Here is an 18,087-nt window from a genome sequence, read left to right as displayed (position 1 = left end):
GAAACAATAGAAAAAAGTGATCAATTATTCTATACTGGAAGAAGCTTAAGAAAAAAAGCATGTGAATGTAAAGATTTGGGTAAAACTGGAAGGTTAAAAGATGCTTTCTCATTTTCTAAAGATAAAATTTTCATTTATTAATTCACTCTTTTTTTTTTTTTTTTTTTTTTTTTTTGAGACAGAGTCTCACTCTGTTGCCCAGGCTAGAGTGAGTGCCGTGGCGTCAGCCTAGCTCACAGCAACCTCAAACTCCTGAGCTCAAGCGATCCTCCTGTCTCAGCCTCCCAAGTAGCTGGGACTACAGGCATGCGCCACCATGCCCGGCTAATTTTTTTCTATATATATTTTTAGCTGTCCATATAATTTCTTTCTATTTTTAGTAGAGGTGGGGTCTCGCTCTTGCTCAGGCTGGTCTCGAACTCCTGAGCTCAAACGATCCGCCCACCTCGGCCTCCCAGAGTGCTAGGTTAATTCACTCTTAACAGACTAATACAAGATAAACCATATGATCATATCAGTAGATACAGAGAAAAACATTGAACAAAACTTATAATCTGTTCCTCAGAAAAACTCTAAGCAGACTAGGAATGGAAGGGTATTTCCTCAACCTGAACCTGATAAAGGACATCTATAGAAAACCTACAGCTAACATCACACATGGTGAATGCTTTCCTTTCTAAGACTGACAGCAAGGCAAGGATGTTCACTTTCACAATTCCTATATAATAGTGAACTGGAAGTTGTAGGAAGATAAGAAAAAGAAATAAAAGGCACACAGATTGGAAAGGAAGAGATAAAAACTGTCCCTATTCACATATAACATGATTGTGTATATAGAAAATCCCAAGAAATTTCCAAAAAATACTACAACTAGTAAGTGAGTTTTTGAAGATTGAAGGATACAAACAAGGTCAACATAAAATCAATCACATTTCTTTTATACTAGCAAGGAACCACTGGACACAGAAAGTTAAAAATAGTACCAATTATAATACCTGCCCTCCAAAAAAAAATAGTTATAAATCCAATAATATGTTCAGGATCTATGTGTAGATGAAAGGAATTGAAGACCTCAGTAAGTGGAGAGAGACATTATATTCATGGATTGGAAGATTCAGTATAGTTAAGACATCAATTTTTCCTATATTGTACATTTTTAGTATGGTCCTCATAAAAATTCCAGCAAGATTTGGGAGATGTTGATAACATGATTTTAAAATTTATCTGGAAAGTCAAAGGAATTAGAATAGCCAAAATAATTTTGAAAAAGAACAACAGTGGAGGAGTCAGACTACTCAACTTTTGAGATTTCGTATCAAGGCAGTGTGGTATTGGCAAAGGAATAGACACAGATCAATAGAACAAAATAGAAAGTCCAATAACAGAACCATATAAATATGGTCAATGATTTTTTTCTCAAAAATGCAAAGACATTTCAATGGAAAAAGTACTCTTCTCCACAAATGGACATCCATATGCAAAAAAAGGACCTGGACCTACATATTAAAGTATGTACAAAAATTAATTCAAATGAATCACATTCTTCAATGGAAAATTTCAAACTATAAAACTATGAGAAGAAAACATAGGAGTAAATCTGTATAACTTAGGCTGGGCAATTAGTTCTTGGATCCAACGTCAGAAACACAATTCATAAAAAAAAAGTTGATAAATTGGATTTCACCAAAATTAAAAACTTTTGCTCTGCTAAAGACACTGTTAAGAGAATGAGAGGACAAGGCACAGTGGAAGAAAATATTTGCAAATCATCTATTTGACAGGGACAAATCCCAAGAATATATAAAGAGCTCTTAAAAGTCAAAAAGGAGAAAATGAACAATTAAAAAAAGGGGAAGAAATTTGAACATACACTCCACCAAAGAAGATATACAGATAGCAAGTAAGCACATCAAAAGATGCTCACCTTCATTAGTCATTAGGGAAATGCAAATCAAAATTATTGTGAGATCCCATGACACACCTATTAAAATGACTGAAAATAAGAACAGTAATATATCCAGTACAGATGAGAGTGGGTAGAAATTAGAACTTTCATGCATTGTTGGTATGAATGCCAAATGGAATATCCATTTAGGAAAAAAGTTTGGCAGTTTGTTTTATGGTTAAAGATACTTTTTCTTATGACCTAGAAATCCACTCCTAAGTGTTTACCTAGAAATGATAATCATTTCTCTAGAACTGAAAAATTTACATTCATACAAAAACCTGTACATAGATGTTTGCAGTAACAGTATTCACAGTCATCAAAAACTGGAAATAACCCAGATGTCTTTCATTGAGTAGGTGGATAAACAAACTGTGGTACATCCATACAATGGAATACTACACTAGTCAGCTATAAAAAGGAGCAAGCTATTGGTACATGCAGCAATTTGCCTGAATCTCAAATGCCTTGTGCTAAGTGAAAGAAGCTAGTTCATAAAGTTATACTCTATGATTCCATTTGTATGACATTCTGGAAAATGCAAAACTGAAGGGACAGAGAACAGATCAGAGGTTGCCTGAGATGAGGGATGGTGGGAAAGTTTAAATATAAAGGGGCTGTGTGAGGAAATTTTGGAGGGTGATGACATTATTTTGTATCCTAATTTTGGTGGTATTTACCCAAAAATGTGCATACAGTACAACTTATATAACTGTACACAAAAGGATGAATTTTACTGTAAATTTAATTTCACCATTTTCCTTTTTACTATTTGAATGTGGCTACTAATAAGTTTAAAATTATGTATGTGGCTTGCATTATTATTTTTATTGCACAGCACTGCCTCAGATATCTGAAATGCAAAGAAGGATTACATGTTGTCTGAAGTCTAGAGAGAGGGATAATAGTAGAAGGAAGTCTTATAGGGAGAGGAGGCAAACTTAAATGACCTAAGTACCACCTTTCACTTCCTTCCTTTCTTCTAGAGATATTTTTTGAGAGCCTAATTCATGCAAATTATAATATGCCAACTCTCAGACATAATAATTCCTTGGAGTCTTTTTTCCTTGATGTTGGAAAAGAAATCTACCTCTCAGGATAAAAAATATGCTGTGCAATGAAATCATTAAGAGTATCATTGAATTTGTAGGCAAAACAGAGTGCATCATTGAGGCAATTGACAAGTTCCTTGACAAACTTGTGGTGAATGTTCAGGTTCATATTATTATTGGGTAGATATTATTGTTTAAATGAATGCACCCTGATTAATTGAACTTTGGCAGCCATAGAGGGTAGTTTTGGGGAGCATGCCTAGCCAATTTGTTTATGACTTGAAGTTAGAAGTGCCCCCCCCAAATTGGAATAGACTCTAAGAATATTACCCTGGGCTTTAAATAGGGAAATCTAACAAGGTTGAAATGTTATTAAGTTAAAAATCCCAAAATTGATTTTGAAATTGAGTTGCCCTGATTAAGAATGAGGGATATGTAGCTTAGCAGTAGTATATATTAATATATAAAAGTCTTGGGTTTTCTTAGTTGATAGGAGGCCTAATAGGAGTCACTGGTGATGAAGCCGCAAAAAACAATTTCAATTTGCATTTTCATATTTATCAATAGAAGTTTAATATCTAAAATGAAGACATGGATTTTCTTATTTGTTTCTGTGCTCTTTAGAGGACACCTGGAATCTTCTCTTTAGTCTTGGGTATTATCCTCTAAGAGGGCAATGGACAAACTGGTACATATTCAGAGAGGAGAGAGCCAAATGATAAAGGAAATTGAGACCAAGTCAGATGAAGAATAATGAAGGAACCTGGGACAGGTAGCCTGGCCAAGATGTGACTTACGGTGAAGTTGAAAGAGAGGTCACAAGGACTCCTTTAAATAATTGAAGGGCTATGATATTAAAGAGAAATTAAACTTGTTCCATAAGGTCCTAAGAACCAGTGAATGGATTTTTCAGAGAGAGAGATTAAATTTCAGTGTAAGGAAGCACTATCTAAGGGTTAGAGCGGACTCTTAAAAATGAGTCACCTCTGCAAAGTCTTTTATAAAACTCTGTTGCTTGAAGTGTACCTTTTGTTGAGCATTTCCTTCAAACTGACATTTCCACAAGGTTCTGGCTCTCACTTCCTGTACTTGAGTTTCAGTAAGTAATCATTTAAGGCACCAGATGATAAGACCAATTCTATCATTCTTAAAACTCTAACTGCTTAACATTTGAATTGTTTCAAACTGTGTTTTCCTGGCAGTTATTGAAACTGATAGACAAAATAGCATAATATTTCATTAAAGAAGGAGGAAAGGAGCCTGTGGACAGGGTATGTTTCTTCTGTAGTTGCGGAGTAGGACATATGGTCCACTGTGCAGATCTGGTGACTGGGCCTTCCTGAGATGGTGCTGATATCTTCTAAAGATTGTCAACTGCCAAGGCACAAGCATGTAAATGGAAACTGTCTTGCACCTTGAATTTCTTTGATTTCATGTATGTGTCTTATTATGAAGCATGGTAGATGGGCATTTTGAAAGGAAGGAAATTCTGTCCCCATTGGTCCCACTATTGTAGCCTGTCAATTTTCAGGGAGTAATGAAAAATAATACTTGAAACTATCATTTTGTTGTTAGGTGGTCATGACACTTCTAGGCATCCTAGGTGTGTTGTTTCTTTCCTTTCTTTCTTTTTTTAAAACTTTACCTTATATCACCTTTGATCCTATTTTTATTTCTTTGTTCTCCTGCCTACTTTTCTTTTTTAATGAAAAGTTGAAGTAAGCAGTATCCAAGTAATCTGTACTGTGTTCACATCATCTTCTCTGGAGTGAAATAAAGGAAATGTGATGTTATTGCTCTTCTGTATGATTTATGTTGGTCTTTTCTCCACCATGTCTGCCCTGAGGTCAGGTACTATGTTTCCACTTCCTATATAACTCCCCAGGTATCCAATATGTGCATCTGTACATGGTGAGTTTTTAATAAATGTTCTTGACTGATTTACTGACTATTATCTATAGCAAGAAAACAATGCTACAGTTTATTTCAAAGAGGCTGTAGAGTATTGAGGCAAAGTGTTTCAGAGTTTTTTGAGGCGTAAGGGAGGAATTTGAGAAATTCTGAAAGGTAAGGGTGTGAGATTCTGAAAGAATTTCTTTGTTTTGAAAAATATTCGTATAATATTTTTACTATGTGTAATATAGTAAACTCTCTCCTACCTTTCTCTTGAAAGATCTTTTTGGTATACATCATTTTCTTTTTTTAAAAAAACTTCATGTATATTCAAATACTTTTGGCTTCCTTAAATTTTTTTGAAAAATCAACTATAGAGGCAATGAGATATCTAGTGTTTGGTAGCACAATAGGGTGACTATAGTTAACAATAATTTATTGTATATTTCAAAATAACTAAGAGTAGAATTGGAATGTACTGGACATAGAGAAATGGTAAAAGCTTGTGGTGATAGATGTCCCAATTACCCTGATTCAATCATTACACATTGTATGCTTGTAGCAAAATATCACATGTACTCCATAAATAAATACAACTATTATGTATCCATAATAATTAAAAGTAAAAAATTAAAAAAATCTTTAACATTACCCAGTACTATTCTTTTAAAAGGGCATATTTGGGAAACTGCCTAAAAAATAAAGATCTTTGCAAGTATTTGTCTTATAAAAATATTCTTTACTTTTAAAAAAGGCTCATTGCAGAATTCTTTTAAATGGAGAACTCTCCAAATTGCATTTTCAATAGGATTTTATTTATAAAAAATAAACTTACTGACAACCATTCAGTAAACACTTTGTAATTTATTTGTATTTAAGATCAGATTTCTTTAAAGTGGGACAAATTTTAGCATTAGACTAAAAAAACCCAGCTTTATTGAGATATAATTATACACTATGTAATTCACCCCTTAAAATGTACAATTCAGTGGTTTTTTTAGTAAAGCCACAAAGTTGTGCAACCATCAACGCTAATTCTAGAACATTTTTGTTACCACAAAAAGAAACCTTGTACCAGTTAGCAGTCATTTCCCATTCCCTCTCTTTGGCATCTCCTGGCAACTGTTAACCTACTTTCTGTCTCTATGGATTAGCATATTCTAGACATTTCATATAAATAGAATCATACAATGATAATACAATAAATAACCTTTTGTGTCTGACTTTTTTTCACTTAGCATGATGTTTTCAAGGTTCACACACATTGTAGCATTGTATCAATACTTTCTTTTTTATAGCTGAATAGTATTCCATTATATGTGTATATCGCATTTTATTTATCCATTCATCAATTGATGGAAATTAGTTGTTTCCACTCTTTGGCTATTGTGAATAATGCTGCTACAAACATTAATGTGCAAGGGTTTTTTTTGTGTGTGTGCTTTATGTGGATGTATGTTTTCAATTCTCTTGGGTATATACCTATTAATAGAAGTGGAATATCAGGTTCAAATGGTAATTTTATGTAACTTTTTGAGGAATTGCCAGGCTGTTTTCAAAATTGACTACACCATATTACATCTCCACTTGCAGTATATAAGTGTTTCAATTTCTCCACATTGTTACCAACGCTTGTTATGCCTTTTTGATTATAGCCATCCTAGTGGGGGTATTAAGTGGTTTTTCATTGTGATTTTGATTGCACTTCCCTGATGGCTAATGATGTTGAGCATCTTTTCATGTGCTCATTGGCAATTTGTATATCTTCTTTGAAGAAATATCTATTCAGACCCTTTGCCCATTTTTAAATTGGGCGATTGTCCTGTATATTGTTGAGTTATAAGAGTTCTTTATATATTCTGGGTACAAGTCCTTTATTACCTATATGGTTTGCCAGATTTCCTAAGCAGTATTGTAGAGTCTTTAGTGTGCAAGTCTTACACATCTTTTGTTAAGTTTATTCATAAGTATTTTGTTCTTTTTGATGCTAGTGTAAATGGATTTTTTTAAATTTCATTTTTGAGTTCACTACTATTGCATAGAAATGTGATTGGTTTTTGTGCATTTATCTTGTGTCTTACAGCCTTGCTGAAGCTGCTTTTTAGTTCTCATGCTAGTTTTATTGATTCATTAGAACTTTCTATATGCAAGATCATGTCATCTGTGGATAGAGATAGTTTTATTCTCTCTTTCTAATCTAGATGCATTTTATCTCTTTTTCTTGTCTAATTGCCCTGGCTAGAGCCTTCAGTACAGCTTTCAGTACAATGAATTGGCAAGAGTGGATATTTTTGAATCAGATTTTTAATGTTTACTGGTTTGGAAATATTTATTACTAACAATGCTCCTTTGAAAATTTGAAAATCCAGCTTCTTATCCTCCTATAGTGACAAAAGTAATAAAATTTCTTGTATAGGAATTAAGCATGTTACTGATTTTTTGAACACCGAGGCACAATAGATTCCAGCTTGGCATTTTTCAAGACTTTGAGGCCTGTGCTTTATTAACTTCATGAATTTTTTTCCTAAAAGTAACTAAAGTAAGCCAACCATAGGACTTTTAAAAACACATTTCTAAAGTATATACCCTTCTAAAGAATCCTGCTTGCTCAGTATATTTGAATGGAATGAATAATCAGAACATTCACATTGTCTCTATTAGTGCTTCTTGGCCATGTAATGGATATAGTTGATAATCTTGAGGTGATGATAGTGGGTAAGGCAAAGGAGAGGTGGTGACTGTGCTACTTTTGATAATTTAATTCTATACCCAACTTCTGAAGGGTGTATTTTCTTGCTTAAACTTACTCCCTACAGAAAGCTGTAGGAGTAACTTTGCTATGCTTTATTCTTTACTGAACATTTTCTCAGTACTTAGGTATTTAATTCAGAGAATAGTATTTCTTTCATTTATTGAGCATTTCTCGAATATATTCTGTTTGTGTTGCACTTTGCCCTGTTAGAGACATGAAATAAGTATAAAAACATGTCTATTCTGTGGATGCTTATAATATATTTAAGAAGATCAAATATATGCATTTACCTTGTACTGCTGTGTATTTGTGGTGGTGTGTGTATGTTTTGTCTTTATCACTAAGCATAAACTCCTTGAAGATAAATATCTTTGTATTGGCATTGTGTGTATCACAGTGCCTCACATGTAGGTTGTGTTTATTATGATTTTTTAAAGTGTATAGAGCAGTAAAACAACATAAAACTATTTCTAATTAAATACTCAAGTGAATGGTGTAACCAGTTATTATTGTTGAATTTTAGAAGTAACAACAATCAGTGTGTACCATATTTTTAGGCTTCATGCAGGAGAAAGTAATTTAGTGGGCTCATAAGGGATGGTAAAAACTGAGCAAGGAGAGAGAACATTTTAACTGGGTAGAACAGTATTTGGAGGGCATTGAGGAGATCACATTGACTGGAATGAAAGGTAGGTATTGGCTTGTAGATAAAGAGAAGGGTGGGTAAATAGGTGGGAGCATCATATTTTGGAGATCTTAAGTACCAGTTTGGAAAGTTTGCCATTACTCCATTTCATATTAGAGAATTATTGAAGTCTGTTGAAATAGGAAATTTTGGGGCAAAAATTTTAGAAGATTTACTTGGTGATAATATGTATTATGGCTGGAGGGCAACTAGTATTAGGAGACCGTTTAAGAGAGTATGATAATAATTGAGTTCCCATAGTCTGTCAGCTCTTTGATAGAAGGCGTTTTTGTTTGATCTTTAGTACCTAGCATAGAGCTCTAAGCAGAGTTCGAATATTTATTCAGTGAAGGCATGAATGTATGGACCAGGTGATCTGGGCCTGGATAGGGCTGTTAGCAGTAGGAAAAATCCATATGAGTGACATTTTGGAGGAAATATTGAAATCTCTTGTTTTCTAAGAGTATAAAGAGTATGTGTAAGGTCAAAGATGATAGTAAAGTTTCAGCACAGGTTATTAAGGAATAGGAGTGCTGTCTCTAGACATAGGGAAGTCGGCTAGGGAACGAGGGAGTAAGACAAAGGACAGTTATGATCACATTTTTTAGACTTGCTGAGTTTGACATTGAAATGCTTCATACGTAGAGATTTAAGGGCTCAAATGAGAACTGAAGTCTGAATGTTTAAATATGGATATCATTATATAGATACTATTATTTGATCAGTAAAAATGATTGTACTGATAAAACTGTATTGTATGGGTGTGTGCAGAGTGTGTACACAAGTATACACAGTCTTATATGCTATAACCCAGTATGTGTATTAGATTGTCAGTAAATGAATCTGCTTTTTAATATAAGCAAATGATGAGGTCTGATTCTTAGAGTGAGCAGAGGAAAAAAGGGAGCTACAGGAGTCAGAAAATAAGTGAAAAGGTAGAATTTACAACATAAATTTGCTCATGAGACTTTGTAATTTGTCTGTTTTAGAATGCTACTACTAATACCAACAGTAGTATTCCTATATCACTTGCTGAGTGTTTATTGCATACCAGATGCTGTGCTAGGCACGCTCTCTTTTTATCCTTACAACAGATCTGTGATGTCAATTCTAGTGTATCTCCCTTTTACTGTGATGAAGAAACTGAAGGCTAAAGAAGTTAAAATTTGCCCAAATTTACTTGAGCTAATAAATAATTAAGAGACCTTGTGAATATAAATCTAACTTTTTTGACTCCAAGCCAAATGTTCTTTCCATTATACCAAACTTAGGTATGTTTAATTTCTGCAAGGCAAGGACTATATCCATACAGAATCAGTCCTCAGTAAAAGCTTATTAATTAGCAGGCAGTGACTGGACAGTAATATTTCCTATAAAAATAATCAGCACATACTTTGGATGTGGCTGCTTCTACTTTTCTACTTTGATATTTACATTCATAATATATTAAGAGGTAAAACTTTTTTGATTGCTTGTTGTGGATGTTAATTTAAAAGAGGATATCAGTTCTTTTATTGGAAGAATTAACCATTCAGAAAGTACTTTTTAGTATTTTTTTCTTAAACTAATATAAAGTTCTTTTAGAAGTTTTTCTGATACATTCTTCAGAACATGTATACATTAGCAAGGAAATAAGAAGAGCCTACCATTTTCTATTTTTCCAGGGGATATCATTTTCAATGCCCAATACCCAGAGCTGCCCCCCGACTTTATATTTGGAGAGGATGCTGAATTCCTGCCAGACCCCGCGGCTCTGCAGGTGAGTACTACAGGCTCGCTCACATTGATCTGTATTTGTTGTAAGGAAAACAAAATTGGCTCTTGACAGTTGCTAAACAGATTTGTCAAACGTGGGTTTTATTCTACCCCTCTTTTCTCTGTGCTGTGAAATAAGTACAACTCTTTATGTGCCAAAATAGTTAAATAAGAGATTTTTTTTTTCATTGCAATTTTACTTTCAGGCTACTTTGAATTAATGAAAGTCTCCAGCATATTGGTTGAAATATTTTTACTTTAGTTTAAAGAGACATGTTGAAAACGTTTTCTTTGTTTCAACTTAATATTTCATGCCTGCAATCAATTTTCTAATGTTTACTAACACTTCATCGCAGGACTTGTTAGGAGAGTGTTTCTTGGCTCTTCAAGAGGCCTTTTTTGTATAGAAGTGAAAGTGGCAAATTTAGACTTGTATCCACATTATCTCAGTAGTATTATCAGAAGGGTAAAGACCAGATTAAGTGTTCTTTATTAAGCAAGACCAAAAACTTTGTAGTTGAAATAAATGTTTCTGGAATTAAAGCAAGAATTTTCACCACTGGGGAAAAGGGTGATGGTTCTTGTCAGAGCACATGTGGTTTAGTAAAAGTTGTGTGTTATGCATGGCTGATAGAGAAAAACATGTACCATTTTGTTTAAATGGTTCTGACAAGACAAACTATCTCTTTCTTTTCCTTCTCAACTTTGAGTTTGGTATGATACCTATACTATAAGAGGTTTATTTTTGTTCAAAACTGTATTCTTAGTTTTGTTTTCTGGCAATCTTTTGTCTTGTTAAAGTTTTATAATTAAAAGTTTTCATGATTTACTTTGAAATCTTGTCCTTCCTTTTAAAGAGGAAGTATTAAACAGGAAGTATTAATCAAAACCTAAAGAATTATTTTAAACTTTAGAATACAGCTATAAATACTGTTGGCAAGAGTAGGATAGATTTGTTATAAAATTTTTAACAATTGCAATATGCTCTTATTTTATTTGATTAAAATTTTTTAAAGTTAAATATGACCCCTTTAGATGCTTTTTATTACATATTCACTCCGTATTGAAGCTCAGGGGCTTAACTGGAAAAAGTCAGGCAGAGGTTTCACTTACAGACTTCTGTATCAAATCTGCCCAGTGTAGGGTAGCATTTGTCAGATGCCACATTACAGGCTAAGTGCCTCAGGAGTTTACAGGAGGTCAGAAAATGCTTTGTAGTGAAGGTAAGACTTGTACTCATTCTTGAAGAATGGAACAAAAGTGGGAAGTATGGCAGAGAATATTTCAGGTGGGGAAATGACATAAACAAATTTGAAGAAGCTATGATTTATATAATATATTGCTAAAGAAGGTACTGATAGTTTTACTGATGTATAAGTTACTATAAGGAAGGGCTAGAAAAGGTTAATAAGATAAATTGTAGAATGCATTGAATGCTGGGCTAAGAGCCATTGAAGGAAATGATGAAGGGAGAATCATCTAAAAGCAATGTGATCAATATAATGGATTAAGGAGAAATTGAAGACCAGCATTGAGGATGGTTGTAAAAATTTAGTGGAAGAAAAGGGGCTTTGATCCAGGATGACACAAGTGGGAATAGTATGATGGAAAGAATAAGAAAGATGTGTTTACAACTTCTTTTTTTGAAATTGCATTTAAAATTTGTAGTGCATATCTGCAATATTGGCAAGAATTATGAGAGTATAGATTTTAAAAGCTAAAAAAGACCTTAAGATCCATCTTATTCTACTCTTCTATTTTAGTGCTGAGGAAATTGACCTAGATTTGTATAAGTCTGTGTCAGAGCTGATATTATAATGTCACTCTTTTGATGTTTAGTCCGAGTAAAGTTATCACAAATATTTTTGAGAAATTAGCTGAAAAAGGGCAACCAAAAAATCAAAGCATTAGATCTAAGAGAAAGATTGCAAATCTAGGGACATACCTTCTTTTTAATGTTGGTTAATCTAAGGCCTCAGGTAGACTACCCAGGGCTTCTTCATGGACCCAAGGGCTGGGTAAACCCAGATAAACAACCAGAGTACACTCTCTACTAGCTGGTTGATGTCCAAATAGCCTTGGAAGTTGCACTTGATGTTCATTGTTGCTTGGTTAAAACATTAGTACAGAATAAAGTACAAGGCCTTATCCCCAGCAGACATTGCCCTGAGCACAGCTTGCCTCTGAAGGACTTTTCACTCAATTGTTAACAGATTATGGTTTAGTTCTTGGATTCAGTTCAGACTATTTCCCCCCTTCTTTAAGTGCTCAGAGCACAGTCACTAATAATCTGACTAGTCTACATATGGTTCTGAATGAAGGGGGATTACATATTTCATCACCCATGGAGTAGAAAACAGAATGCCTAGATTTCTCGGATTTTTCCCCTAAAGTACTTACTAGTTGCAGAAGGGGGTGAATTATGTACCCTTAGAATCTGGGAGTGCAGTATAAAATAGTTCCTGTGGCAAATATGGAATTTCTTTGAAGTTTTTGTGTTTTATCTTAAACATTTATGAAAATTTTGCGTTTGTTTCTTTAATGTACCTGTATTTTTAATATAAAAATGTTATAAATATTTGAGAAAAAGTTGGACTCTCCAGTGCGTTCCAATTTGAGAATTATAGTTTTAGAGACTATATGTAATCTTTTATTTATTCAATTTATTTAAACCTGCTGCTTTCCAAAAAAAGATTTTAGGTAGCCTACGTAAAGGACATATATAAAGTTAATAGAAATATGTGGGCTGCTTTAATTGATCAGATGAAGCCATCTCTTTCTGTATCCAGATTCTTCGGTCAGGGGGTGAGTTCCATTAAGGACCTTGAGATTTTCAGATGAGTGTAAAATACTGGATAAATACCAGATCTAAAGATAGATATCTCATAGATACTAGAGAATCATAAAAATCATTGAGTTTTAGGACCTTAGTGGTCCAGTGGTTCCAATTCTGGATATACATAAAAATAATCTGGGAAGCTTATTAAAAATACAAATTCTTCTGTTGATTATTTCCTTTGCTGTACAGAAGCTTTTTAATTTAACCAAGTCCCATTTATTTGTTTTTCTTGTTGCTGTATTTGCCTTTGGGGCCTTAGTCATAAATTCTTTGCCTAGGCTGATGTCTAAAAGAGTTTTTCATACATTTTCTTCTCCTTTGTTTCATGGCTTACATTTAAGTCTTTTATCCATCTTGAATTAATTTTTGAATATGGCGAGAGATAGGAGTTCTGTTTTGTTCTTCTGCATGTGGCCATCCTGTTTTCCCAGCACTATTTATTGAATAGGACTTCCTTTCCCCAGTGTATGTTGTTGTCTGCTTTGTCAAAGATTAGTTGGTTGTAGATACATGGTTTTATTTCTGAGTTCTCTATTGTGTTCCATTCATCCGTGTCTCTGCTTTTGTACCAGTACCATGCTGTTTTGGTTACTATAGCCTTGTAGTATAATTTGACATTAGGTAATGTGATGCCTCCAGATTTGTTCTTTTTGCTTAAGATTGCTTTGGCTATTCAGGCTCTCTTTTGGTTCCAAATGAAGTGTAGAATTATTTTTTCTAGATTTGTAAAATATGACGTTGGTATTTTGATGGGATTGTGTTGAATCTCTAAATCATTTTGGGCAGTATGGACATTTTAACAATGTAAATAATCAACAGAGTATATAGACAACCTACAGAATGGGAGAAAATATTCATAAACTATACATCTGATAAAGGGCTAATATGCAGACTCTATAAAAAACTCAAACAAATCATCAGTAAAAAAACAAACCTATTAAAAAGTGGGCAAAAGACATGAACAGAAGTTTTTAAAAGAAGATAAATAAATTTCCAAGAAACATATGAAGAAATGCTCAACATCACTAATCGTCAGGGAAATGCAAATTAAAACCACGATGAGATATACTACTTTACCACTGTCAGAATGGCCATTATTAAAAAGTCAAAAAGCAATAGATGCTGACATGGAGGCAGAGAGAAAGGAACACTTAAACACTGTTGGTGGGACTGAAAATTAGTACAACCTCTATGGAAAACAGTTGGGAGATTCCTCAAAGAAATAAATGTAGTCTTACTGTTCAACTCAGCAATCCCACTACTGGATATCTACTCAAAGGAAAAGAAATCATTTCATTGAAAAGACACCTATACTTGAATGTTTTATTGCAACACAATTCATAATCGCAAAGATGTGAAATCAACCTAAGTGCTCATCAATTCATGAATGAATGAAGAAAATATATATGTACACCATGGAGTACTACTTAGCCATAAAAAGGAAAGAAATAGTGTATTTTGCAGCAATTTAGATGGAACTGGAGACCATTATCCTAAGCGAAGTATCTCAGGAATGGAAAAACAACCACCACATGCTCTCTAAGAATTGGTAACTAATGAATAGGCACAAAGACACCAAGAAAGGAGGAAGATGGGAGGGAGTAAGTGGTAAAAACTTACCTATTGGGTACAGTGAACACTATTCAGGTGATGGGCAAACTAAAAGCCGTGACTAAAGCATTATAAAAGGTATCCATGTTACACAAACATTTGTAGCCCCTTAATATTTTGGAAAAAAATAGATTCCTGGACCCCACTGGACCTACTGGATTAGATGCTTTGGGAAGCCTAAGAGCTTTTAAATTCTCTGGGCTGTTTTTATGTGTTAGTCTGTGAACTATTAATGGGAAGCGCTGATTGAATCCATTGTTTAGAGTAATGTCTCCAACAAAGGCCATTTGCCTTTGTTTAACATTATATCTAGTGAGGTATCACTTTCCATTTTGGGGACAGCTCAAATTTTTTTTTATATATAACAGTTTTATTGAGACAATTTATATGCTAGACAGTTCACCCATTTAAAGTGTGTAATTCAATGGTTTTTATTATAATACATTCACAGAATTGTGCAACTATCACTACAAATTTTGAACATTGTTGTCACCCCAAAAATGAAACCCTAGACTTGTTAGCACTTTCCTATGCTCCTATCCCTACCACCCGCTCCCACCCAAGGCAGCAACTAATTTGCATTCTGTCTCTATGGATTTGCCTATTCTGGACATTTCATATAAATGGAATCATATAATATGTCGTCCTTTGTGATTGACTTATTTCACTTAGCATAGTGTTTTTTGTGTACCATGTATCACTATTTCATTTTTTATCACCAAATATTTCTTTGTATGCACATCATATACTACATTTTATTTATCCATTAGTCAGTTGATGGACATTTGGGTTGTTTCCATGTTTTGCCTATTATAACTATTGTTGTGTCGACATATTTTTATTTCGCTTGGATAAATCCCTAGGAGTGGAATTGCAGGGTCAAATGGTAATGCTGTGTAGTTTTTTGAGGAAATACCAGACTGTTTTCAAAAGTGGGTGCATCATTTTATATTCCTACTCTCCGTGTATAAGTGTTCCAATTTCTCCACATACTCAGCAACACTTGTTATTGTATGTCTTTTTGATTGTAGTCATCCCAGTAGGTATTAAATGGTATCTCATTATGGTTTTGATATTGTTGAATTGTAAGAATTCTTTATATATTGTGGGTAAAGTCCTTCATCGGCTATTTGATTTGCCAAATTTTCTCCCATTCTGTGGGTTATCTTTTCACTTTCTACTTAGAAAGTGTCTTCTGGAGGATGAAAGTTTTAAATTTTGATGAAGTCCAATTTATCTATTTTTTTTCTTTTGTTGCTTGTGCTTTTGGTTTTATATCTAAGAAACCATTGCCTAATCCAAGGTTATGAAAAGTTACTCTTTGTCAAAGAATTTATAATTCTTAATGGTATGTTGAGGTCTTTGATCCATTTTGAGTTAATTTTTATATATGGCTTAGGTCGAGACCCCACTTTGTTTTGTAAGTGGACTTATAGATGTCTTAGCACAATTTATTGGAAAGACTTTTTTCCTCATTGAATTTTCTTGGTATTCTTGTCAAAACTCAATTGATTATAAATGTGAAGGTTTATTTATGGATTCTCAGTTTTATTCCATTGATGCATATGTCCATCCTTATACCAGTACCACATTGTCTTGGCTGCTGTGACTTTGTAACAAATTTTGAAATTGGGAAGTGTGAGTTTTCCAACTTTGCTTTTTGTTTATAAGATTGTTTTGATTCTTATGGGTCTCTTGCATTTCCTTATGAATTTTAAGATCAGGTTAGCAATTTCTGTCAAGTATCCAGCTGGGATTTTGATAGGGATTGTGTTGACTCTGTAGATCAATATAGAGATTATTGCCATTTTAGCAATATTAAGTCTTCCAGACCAGGACATGAGCTGACTTTCGATTCAGTTAGGCCTTCTTTAATTTCTTTCAACAATGTTTTATAATTTTCAGAGTATAAGTTTTGTATTTCTTTTATCACATTTATTCCTATGTTATGTTTTTATGCTATTACTATACATGGAATTTTTTTTAAATCTCATTTTCAGTTTTACATTGCTGCTGTGTAGAAATACAATTGATTTTTGTATTTTATCCTGTCACCTTACAGCTCTAACTTTAAATATAAAGTTTTTCTTTCTATTGAATAAAAATATCTTTACAGATGTATGTTCTTTGTCCTTTTCTGCTTTTTTGAGGTAAATCAATTTGTTGAGAAAGGTGAATTATTATATATTTTAATATTGAGATGTGAGTATAAAATAGTGACATTGTTTTTCCTTTGAATTTATGAACTGAGCTTAAAGCATTTCCTCAGACAGAAATAGAAGCAACATTATAATAAACTCATAGTATTTCTGGGAGCTACTTTTAAGGTCAACACTTATAAATTCTTATAGAGTTGTTAAAAATCAGATTCACTGCTTTCTATTCTATATGCTAATAATTCATTCATCAAACTATTTAATTCAACAATAATTCAGTATTATGATCTAGGGCCCTAGGCAATAGAGCTTTGCTCTGCATGTGTTTCTGAGATAAGGCTCTGCTGTAGATGCGGCCAGTAGGAAGACAGACACACAGCTTTACTTAATAGATGGTATAAGGACATGATGTAAATACCTCTCTTTTACTGTATTCTTTTATACCTGTTTGTCATACTGTTTCATGTGTCATATTCTGAATAAGATGTTGACCTACTGATGGTACTGATGGTACCCCCTTTACTAATACAAAAGCATAAAAATCAACAAAAGACAAATGGAAGAAAATCCTATTTGTTAGTATTTATTGATTGCATATTGTGTCCAACACTGTGCAATATGGAACTTGACCTTAAGGAGGCTAAATTTTAGGGGAGGTAAGACATAGATATATGAAAACAAATAGACATAGGTAATATATAAATGTTGGAATAATTGAAACAAATAGTGCCATGGGGTAGTTAAATAGTGTTTTTCACATACATTATATAATGTAAGAAGAGACGATGATGAATGAATTAAGACAGGACCCATTATAAAGAAAAAGGAAATTATTGTCGGTTGGAATTATGGGATTAAAATCATCACCAAAATGATGGAACTTGTGCTGGACTCTAAGTGATGGACACTCTCACCTTAGGACCTTTTCATTTACTGTTCACCATTTTCATTCACTTTGTCTGGAACTCTTCCTTCACTTATCCGAATGGCTTGTCCCGTCTCTTCTCCAAATGTCATTATATAGAGAGACCTTCCGTGACATTCCTATACAAAATAGTAACACTCTCCTCAGCACTCTCTTATCTTCATCATGCTCTATTTTCTTCATAGCACTTACCACCATTTGGTGATTTGGGTTGCTTATTTGTTTGGTGTCTGTCTCTGCCAGTGTGACCAGCTTTCCTGATTTGCCCAGGACTGAAGAGTTTTCCAGAATGTGGGGCATTCAGTATTAAAACAAGACAATCCCAGGAAAACTGGGACAACGGGTCAGCCTTGTCTCTTCACTGGAAGAGAGAACAGCACTTTGGGAGAGAATGGAATTGGTTTTGTTTGCTGCTGTATCCTAGTAACTAGAAGAGTGCCTGGTACATAGAGGTGGACAATACATGTTTGTTAG

The 18,087-nt window shown here is 33.7% G+C and overlaps 1 protein-coding gene across 3 annotated transcripts in view; it reads left to right on the top strand.

Annotated features, from left to right (window-relative positions):
* Nucleotides 1–18,087, top strand: part of BABAM2 (BRISC and BRCA1 A complex member 2) — a 395,148-nt gene that overhangs the window by 73,887 nt on the left and 303,174 nt on the right. For all 3 annotated transcript variants that reach the window (XM_069494165.1, XM_069494164.1, XM_069494163.1), the window contains exon 4: nucleotides 9,992–10,086. In XM_069494165.1, the coding sequence (XP_069350266.1) occupies nucleotides 9,992–10,086 (95 nt within the window). The remainder of the gene's footprint in view (nucleotides 1–9,991; nucleotides 10,087–18,087) is intronic.

The sequence above is a fragment of the Eulemur rufifrons genome, chromosome 19 (assembly GCF_041146395.1).
Source record: "Eulemur rufifrons isolate Redbay chromosome 19, OSU_ERuf_1, whole genome shotgun sequence".
NCBI lineage: Eukaryota > Metazoa > Chordata > Mammalia > Primates > Lemuridae > Eulemur > Eulemur rufifrons.
The sequence above is the reverse complement of the archived record's forward strand: the minus strand, read 5'-3'. Positions and strand labels throughout refer to the sequence as shown.